We start from the raw sequence: 9899 nt of genomic DNA on the forward strand, positions 1-9899 counted from the left end.
AAACTTATCTAAGAGCTGATTAGCAAGCTACAAGAAATACCTACCTAGCCAGTCCTGCAATATCTATAAATGCATATTAAAAAGATTGATTCCCGTGGTTTAGTCTCATTCCAGATCATATAAATTCATGCCTTTCACAGAATTTCATCATGAAAAAAGACAACTGTCTATTAAATTACTGGAATATTCTAATAAGGTACAGCTCTGTCAGCCCTTGCTAATAAAACATCCTTCTATGTCTGCAATTCTGAATATAAATTTTAAAAAACAACAACAATCCTTTAAAAATCAGTGCTGAATGTAAAAGTGGAGTTGAACCAATGGTTCATCAAGCTCCTCTCAGTGGTGGCAAAAGGAGGAGATATTTAGGGAAAGCATGCAGGCCTGGTCACTTCCTGCAGCTTCAGGACTTTAGGACTACCCAGACAGCCAGCACTAAAGCATTGTGGCCTATTCCCTTTTTCTAATCAAAAAGAGTCCATTTGAAGCAGGCAAATGACATCAAAAAGCTAGCAGCAAGGTGCTGTTGTACTGTCAAGCAGCTACAGTTCACTTACAGCAACAGTAAGTGTAACTGGATATTAGAGATTCATCTGATCTTGTTTGATCAGCCATTTCTGTGGAAAAGCTTTCAGTTTTCATCCTCATCTAAGAAATAAGATTAGCTTAGATTTTTCTTTACCACACTGGGCTTGGTCTTCAGCTAAACTAAATTTCTTAAGCGAAACTCAGCATGTGAAGTTGTATCACAGTAATAGATTCAAGTCTCCTCTGTTCCAGGATCCATTCTTGACTCCAAAGGCATAGGCAAAAGCCACACTACAGAGCCAGATTAACTTGGAAACACAAAGATTAAATACATGGGTCTTACCTGTGAGCTCATGACTGTGTAGAGTGTAGCTAAAATATTCACACAACTATTTACTTCTAACCATGAACACTCCAGAAGACCCACAATGCACTTTAGCATTCCACACCAATAACAAAAGAAAAATCAGAACTTCTTTTACTTGACCACAGCAGTCAGATGCTGAAATGCCTTCTTCAGTGAGCATTAAGAGGTGAGTTATATCTAAGCCAAGGAAAGGTCCCCCCTTCCTCCCTCGCCACCATCCATCATTAGAACTCTTCACATCACCTCCAGTGTTTGCCAAAACTTTCCTGGATCACCTTAATGCATCACGCTGGCAGAAAAGAATCACAAATCTAGCAATCTTGCAGCACAGGCAGCCAACAGCAACTTGTGCTTCATTAGGAAGAGCATCATCACCAGATGGAAGAAGGTAGCTATTCCCCTTGACTCAATGTAATGTCACCAGCACTTCAGAACTGGGAGTGAAGTGTCCAGTTCTTAGCTCCCCAGTACAAGAGTAACACATCGGAGAGTCCAGCAGAGAGCAACAACAATTAAGGGCTTAGGGCATCTGAGAGATGCTGAAACTGCTCAGCCTGAAGAAAAGGAGGCTTTAGGAGGATCTTATCCACGTGTGTAATACTTCTGTGGGACTGAAGACTGTAGCAGACTCCTCAGTGGTGCTCAGGGAAGGCATAAAAAGGAATGAGCACAAATAGAAATACAGAAATTTCCATTTAAACAAGAAGTTTTATTTTGCCTGTAGTCAAACTGGAACAGGCTACTCAAAGACAGAAGATTCTCCAACTTTGGAGACATTCAGAATTCAGCTGGATACTGGCATAAATGAGTTGATGTGAATAGGGAGTATATTGAACTAGATTATTTCTGGAGTGCACTTTCCAACCTCTGCACTTGTACAAGTCAAAGTGAATTTCTACCAATTTTGATATTTGGCTTAGAGCATAACAAGCATCCACCAAATGCTAACAATGGCCCAAGCAAGGGGAAAAAGAGTACACTAGCATGCTACTGGAAACAGGACCCCTTCCAGCACAAATAGTGCACTTCCACTTCAAGATAGCATCTAGCTGTAATACTTAAGCAATACTTCTCACACTATTTAAGCTACAGACCAGTTGAGCCAAGTTAATTCCAGGTGCAGCTAAAGCTTTGTTTCTGCCAACTCAATTGTGGAAGTCAACAGATCAGTAGAGCTACAATAGTTCTCACTGATGGTTCTTCAGTGAAAACCTTGAGAAGTACCCACATACAGACTAGTATCTTCAGGCTGTTCACAAGCCTGTCAAGCAGTCACCTCCACCTAAAGTGAAGAATCTTCCATTGCAATTTTCTGTCCCACAGACATTATTTGCAGCCACTAGATAGCCGCAATTCCTTCAAATTTATGCTTACTAAAAGAACCAAAGTCCTCATCCAATGCTGACTAGTAACAGATGCTTTGTATTAAAAACCTTAAGCTCTAATAGCATACTCTATATCAACTCAGAGAGGATCTGCATACACAGCAAGATTCAACACGAGACTCATTCCAGTCATTAAAAGTCTGGTGGTACTTAGTCCTTAATTTCACCTTAGATGTGCTCTTTATAAGTTACAGGCTTTCAGTGTATTTCAAGACAATTTAATATTACAACTTCAGGGTAACTTTATTTACCCATAGTAGCATAAACTCCACCTTACACTTACTTTTAAAACAGTTACTCTCTTGCTGTGCTGAAAAACCTTGTTAGCATAGTAATTTTATAGGAGTAACAGAAAGAAAATAACTTAAAAGCAGTTTTGCAGGATCTTTCCAAGACTGACCTTTTTGTTCATACATCAGGTGAGGTCTGAAAGCTGACTGAATCTTTTAGTTATAATTGAAAGTTAAATTTACAACTCACATAGTTAAAGTAGTAAAACATTGTTCTTCCTATTATACTGCAAAGGAAACTCTAAAGATTTGGCAAAGTTCCTATAAAAAAAGACAGGAGACTGATAATCTGATTTTTAGTTTTTATTTTTCAGAATGTATTAAAGAAAAAGCAGCACCTTTCATCAGTTCATTTAAGTTAGTTACCCAAAGACAAGTATCTAATTACCTGTTCTTCTGCCTACTAAAAGTGCTGTCTATTTCCTGGAAAGTTAACCTTCAAACTCAAAGGTCTTGTAGCAGCAAACAGCCAGTCAACCAAGTGACAAAGATATTACCTTCATTCTAACTCCCTTGTGACATGATAGACTGTGTCAGCTTTCATTATTGCACTTCCATGAACTTTAGTTTTAAATCAGGGACTGCTCTTTGCTCTGGTTCAGAGGTCCACCTTCTGTTTTAAAACATGTTTCTGGGCTGTATCAGAAGTTTGAAGCACTACCACTGGAAGTGCTTCGCTGTATGGCCAATACAATGATTCTTGCCACCTTCAGCAAGAATTCCTTGGTAAAGTTCATTTTAAAAATGCAACTTAGAGAGCAATTCTTAAGTCAAAATAACTAATTTTCTGCTGTTTTGCACCATATCAATACAAAGACCATTAACTATAAGAAAGTTAGACCTCTTAGTAGTCTGCAAGTAAATTACAGAAGTGTTCCCTTATGTTTTGACCTTGTTTCTTTCTCCTACTACTATGCAGGGACAACCAGGAGCAACAAAGATTAAGTTAGTAGAAAGAACCAAAGTATCTTGAAGAGCTAGGAAGATTTCAAGCAGACTATCAGAAGTCAATATAGCTTCTGAAATCCCTTTGAGAGACTACAGGAGGGCTCAAGAATATTGCTCCTTCACACAAAACTTCTGCTCTCCCAGCTAGTATCATCTTCATTACATAACATCAATCCTACTAGGTTGCTTAAAACAATGCTTTTTTACACACTCCCTCACTTCTCATGCTGAGAAGTCACAAGCTACTTCGGAAAACCTGAGTGTTTCTTCCCCAAATATGTTATTCTCACATCTTAAAAAATGTCTTGAAAAATTTTTTCATCAAGACTTCAAAAACAGACATCTTGCTTTCCCCAGTGAAAGTTAAGGAATATGAAACAGTAGTGAATTTCACGTCATCATCACATTTGCTTGAAGCAGGACAGTTGAAGCAGGTCATCACCGTAAGTGTCAATACTATTAACAGACTTCTAATTTATATTCTGGCACATTGCTTCTCAAAAATCATACTTGTTATGCATCACATTAACACCTCTGTAAAAAACTGAAAACCAACTTTTTCTACATTTAGTAACAGCTTTCTCAGTGAATTGCAATACAGGCAGTAAAGTAATCCTCAATATTCTTAAACAGCAGTTAAACCACAGCCTCCCAAGTTCTTGCTACAGTTAAAAGTGACTTAGCTTGAAGGGCAGTGACGTAAGTGTACCAATTATTCATACTATGAATTGCCAACATAGCTAGAGGAGGCAAGTAAGATCTATATAGTTATCACTACATTTTCAGGAGAGACAAGAAAATAATGTTCAGCCAAAACTAGTCCTTAAGTACAAAAGTAGACTTCAGTTCTGCTCATTCATCAAAAAACATGCCAAGATCAAACGCTTTTATAAGAGGGTACGAGTAGAAAAAACTGAATAGCATTACAAGACAGGAAGAGTTATTTAACTTATTCCTTCTCAGCTTTCCTTTCACTCTACTGCTGCAACAGCAGCAGGGGACTAAGACCTAATGATGCAAGAGGGGCATTAAGTTCTGTTTTTACACAGGAATGATGGAGACTGATTAATATTAAGCCACCTATTAGTGTTAACTTCAATGTAGCTCTAGTTACAAAAATGTGCATCAATTCCTCAAATTAAGAAAATAAAAGAAAAATATTTTTTAAGCCATCTTTAAATCTCTACCACCATCTGGAGGATATGCTATGAAATAAAACAGCCCTGCAGTCCTGCAATATTCAAAGTAGACCAAAGTAGGCCAAAACCAAAAGCAACTCTTCGGGTTTAAGCTCAAACCTATTCCACAAATTAGTTCATGATTTACCAAGAGACATCTTGCTTTAAAAAGGGACTCAGCCCAAAACATCTTATGGAAATTCATCCATCAGTCTCACAAATCTGTAAAAAAAGCTCCACAGAAGAGTTTGAAGACTGCAGCATATTAGGAGTTGTGAAATGCTTAGGATGTGAAATAGGTTCTTAACAACCTAATAAGAGCAGAAAGCAAATACAAAGCAGTTTCACTACTCTATAGTGAAGAATCTTTGTGAAAGACAAATTAGTATTTAAAATCTGAACATTTAAACCACAAGCTTTGCACTCAAAGTTGCATGAACTTTATACACAATAAGCCAGTTTCGCACTGTATAAGTTTAAGTGCCATAAAAATTGCAGCAAAACCATGTGTTTCCCTTAACAGACCTCTAAAAACACACACAGAACAAGAAGTTTATATCACAGAAGCCATTAGCCTTTTCATGGATTGGCCATCAGTATGTTTGTATTTTTAGGGAACTACTGAGTCTATTAACATTTAAACAGAAGAATAATCCAGTATGATCCCTAAAACCTTCATAACTTCAAAGGTCCTATTCACTGAGAAAATTAAAAAGTTAAAAATACTTACTGTAATATCCATAAAGTACGGTGTCTTCAATTTGCCTTGAAACATTAGCATCAGCCCAGTCCTAGTAAAAAAGGACAGAATCCTTCATTATCATGCACTATATTGTCAACACACAACTGAAATAAAATTATCAGTGCATATAATTTTAACAACTAACGATTAAGTACATGTACTTTTGTTCTGTAGCTGGCATTTAAACGGCACTCTAAACATATTTTTATGAAACTACTTCTAAAAATTACTGGCTACAGAGTGCTAGCAAAGATGCAAATGACTGATCAGAAAGGAATAAGCACAGGACAGTTTCATAAATGGAAGATTTTACAGAAAAAACAGAGTAGCTTTGGCAGCTCTTACGTGTTAATTCCCACAGTATCTTGATAATAGGGTCTCTCAAGATCATCCTAGAACAGTTAGATTTGAAGGGATCTTTAAAGATCATCTAGTTCCAACCCCCTTGATACGTGCAAGGACACCTTCCACTAGACCACATTGCTCAAAGTTCCATCCAACCTGCCCTTGAGCCGTTCAGGGATGGGACATTCACAACTCCTCTGGGTAAACTGCTCAAGTTTCACCACCCTCATAACAAAATTTCTTATGTCCAATCTAAATCTACGCTCTTTCAAATTGTTGCACCTTGGCCTGTCACTACAGGCCTAGGTGAAAAAGGTTTCTTCACCTTTTTTATAAACCCTCTTTGTGTACTGAAAGGCTGGACTAAAGTCTCCCTGAAGCCTTCCCTTCTCCCAGCTGATCAAGCCAAACTCTCTCAGCCTGTCTTTATAGAAGAGGTGTTCCACCTTCTGACCGTTTTTGTGGTCCTGCTCTAACAGTTCCATGTCTGCCTTGTGTGCCACACAGGTCACAGTATGCAGTGCTCCCAACATTTCTAACACAGAATACTTATGACTACAACATAGACACAAACGGCAAATAGCTTTTTATTGTGCTCAATTGTAGCTTAAAAGTTTGGTTTTTTATTAGTTAATCACACAGTTTAAGCCATCATTCCCTTTTTCAGAAATATGAGTCTTTAACTTTTCATTTGACCAAGACTTGAATGACATGAATATTCAAGTTAGCCTACTGTGTTCTGAAGCCAACCTAGGTATAAGAAAAAATTAGTCAGATTGCTGGATACCATGCACACTACTAAAGCTTAAGACACTAATTGCATGCCAGTCTTGACTTTCTGACCTAAGCACTGAAGCTCTTTACATAATGACAAAGAGCAAACTGTATTCCTGAAGTTCCTATCAAAAGAGTCATATGCTGATCAAGAAGCCATAAATCTTAAAAGAAATCAGTGGAGTAATATATCTCAAATCTTACCATAGAACTACAGAACACACATCCATGCATGTTACAATTTTGATCCTACAACTCTCCAAATGTAACAGAAGTGATATTGCTTTTTTGAACAATAACAAAAACCAATCTTTTTCAGAACTGCACTACCAGCCCTGGGAAACTGAACTGAATTCCACTTCCATTCAGAGAATGGAAGATACAACTCTGGCTCCATCAGTAATCACACACAGTCAGAAGGCTTATGTCTTAAGTTCTTGCCCCACCCCTTTTTTCTTCTCCTTGAGAGGAACTATTAGTTTAAGGAAGGGAAATGTTTTGTAACATGGTATTTGGCAGTCTGCCTCAACTCTCATGGAATATTGGCTTAATGGCATACCATAAACGTCATTTTTCTATTAACTCAGAAAATCAGCATCACCTTCATGTTTAATATATTACAGATTTCCAGTAGGCCACTTTACATTAAACTTTTAAGTTCACTGTTTGGAATGAATTAAATTATCAGCCAACTGGAATTTCAGAAGAAAATTATACATTTATTTTGTCATCTAATCTGCAAAAAACAAAGGATGCAAAAGTATTTTGGTAGAAGGGAAAGAAGCAACAGCTTAAGTTTCTTTCAGGTACATGGTAAGCCAAATCTTCGAAGACTGTCAGGCTCAAGCCCAATAGCATTTCAATTGAAAAATTTCTAGTCATTTGTATATAAAAGCATCATGAACGAATTTGATTATAGTAAGTTAAGACATCCAAAGAATATTAAAGTGTTTAAATTGCATAGCGATAGAAATTAAGGAAATACACTGCTTTAATTATGCCCAAGGGAAAAACAAGACTGAACTGAACAGGTGGCACTATTTACATCTAAGTATTTCATACAGGTCTCTCCTATGAGCAATGGAGACATTTCAAAACCCATACCAGCCAAGAATAAGCAAAAAAAGCAACAGTAAGACAAAGTTTAAGTGGCACAGTCACTTTAGTCACTCCAACTCCAGAAAAGCACCGATAATAGGACATTGTAATTGCTTCTCATTTAGTTGCTAAAGTTGTGTACAGGACCAGAGTAATATACTAGAAAACATACATTACAGCATATTAAAATATCAAGATGTTATCTTACTGGAAAGATGCAAGAACTCAAAGATGTGCACACCTCATAATTGTGCGCATGTGCCTGAACTTACAAACTTTGCATTACTCTGTACAAGACTAATTGGTAACGTGAGCCAATTTAATAGTACATCATATCTGTTCCGTCAGCTGTCACTCAGCCACTGAAGGCACACATTTAAACAAACTAAGAACGTAAAAATCCTGTCTCTTACTGGCAAATTATCCATATGCACGTCAGCAGTAGCTTAAGAGCAGCTACCAGTTCATGAGCGTGTTTCAAATGCTAGTGACAGCAGCACTGTCTTGTCAAAAGCAAGAAGCACTGCTACCTAGTGAGTGCCAGAGCTCTGATATGCTCAGCAGCAGTGCTAATATATCAAGTTTTACTGGAAGAGCTCATCCAGAACTCAGCTGAGAACTCATCTGGACAGCTCCTAACGTAGTCTCTTTTCTTCTCCATCCATTATGGCCCAAGCTTACAGTATATACAGCAAATACCTCAGAAGCACAATAGCTTACAAAGGTGAAAATTCATTACTACCTTCAAAAGCAGTTTAAGATGTGAAAACATGACCACAAATTCTCTTAAGATCTGCAGTAAAAATGCATTCTGCACTCTTCTGCTGTACTTCATTCTGTTTCATGCAGTTTAGGGACCACACATCATGTCACCTTTAAAATACTTGTAACAATGCAGTGTTTTGATGGATAAGGGAATCATCAAATTGCAAGGACATGCTACAAGTATAATAGCATACATTATGCTGCTACTCTTAGGTATTCTTTTAACAGAAGTTATGTTGATGGGTTCAGGAAATTTAAAAGCAGTTACAAGAATAAGAAGTAAATAGATTAATAAAATGTTGCTATGTAAATAAGGATACCAAAAAAGGCAGTTTAAGACATTTCCATTTACCTAAAAGCTAAAACCAAAGTAGAGCTCACTCTATTTTTGTAATTACATTACAGAAGATCAATTATGGAAAACGCTCCCCCCCCAGTAATCATTGAGCAGACTTCCTTCTCCCAGCAACAATATGCAGTTAGTGACTTATGTTAACATATTTCAAACAGTACTATGCAAACAGTTCAGGTACCTTCCCCAAATAAATGCAGTACAAGTTAAACTGATTATTTTTTTTTAACCCTTTTTGGGGAGGGAATGGACATGAATTTCATTATTTTGTCCCTGTTAAAGGGCATGTTTCTACTGTCACTGCTGGGCCCTGAAAGAATTTGAGTAGGCAGTGAAGATAGCTCCCTTTCTCAGCAAATGTACTTTAAAAGAGCTTTAAGTGGTGTAATACTCCAGATTTCAGTATTTGTGATGTTTCATCAGAGGTAGATGAAGCCATCAGTCTGCTGATTAGCCCCTCCCAAAGTTTAGCCAACAAAAGGAAGATACAATATCTAAAACTGAAGAGTGACTCATAGCATGGTTAGATAAAATGAAATTCCATATCCAGGTCTCAGAAGATCTTCCAGCCTGCTATCCCCAAAATAGGACAGTGCCAGGATTTTGACTGTCAGATGGAGAGCGACATCTAGAAACATGCACATCTCAGCCACATCTGGCTACTGTGAATATTCTGGCCTAGTATTGTTACTTCACAGTTAGCAATTCCTACTCAGGACAGGAAGCAAAGTCTCAGTCGATAATGATTTCTCAGCTAACACCCTTCCAGAATAAAACAAAAAATAAAAAAAATCTGACATTTCTAGTGGCTCTGTATCCTGAGAAGCTAGCTACATAACAAGCTACTCCCAAGATGCAAAAAGGATGTCTCATTAAACAGAAGCTACTCCTTGAATCATTAAGGAGACAACTGGCTTTTAAACAGCTCAGGCAGACCCTCAAGATTTGTGAGGTGTTCAGTCTAAGCAGGCCAAAAGAATGGCTTTTAACTCCATATAGCAGCAAGAATCCATACATTTCAAAAAGATAAGTGCACATTACCTCCCCTGCCTTCTGCTGCGTTAACAATAGAGTAAAAATGACAGCATAGTGACAATAACATCCTTGTTTCAAGTACTATTCCTGCT

At 37.5% G+C, this 9899-nt stretch overlaps 1 protein-coding gene across 1 annotated transcript in view; it reads right to left on the reverse strand.

Annotated features, from left to right (window-relative positions):
• LMBRD1 (LMBR1 domain containing 1) overlaps positions 1 to 9899 on the reverse strand; it is a 72317-nt gene that overhangs the window by 56188 nt on the left and 6230 nt on the right. The window contains exon 4 of the mRNA XM_010003460.1: positions 5427 to 5487. Within this exon, the coding sequence (XP_010001762.1) occupies positions 5427 to 5487 (61 nt within the window). The remainder of the gene's footprint in view (positions 1 to 5426; positions 5488 to 9899) is intronic.

Source organism: Chaetura pelagica, unplaced genomic scaffold (genome assembly GCF_000747805.2).
Source record: "Chaetura pelagica isolate M959 unplaced genomic scaffold, ChaPel_1.0 scaffold150, whole genome shotgun sequence".
Lineage (NCBI taxonomy): Eukaryota > Metazoa > Chordata > Aves > Apodiformes > Apodidae > Chaetura > Chaetura pelagica.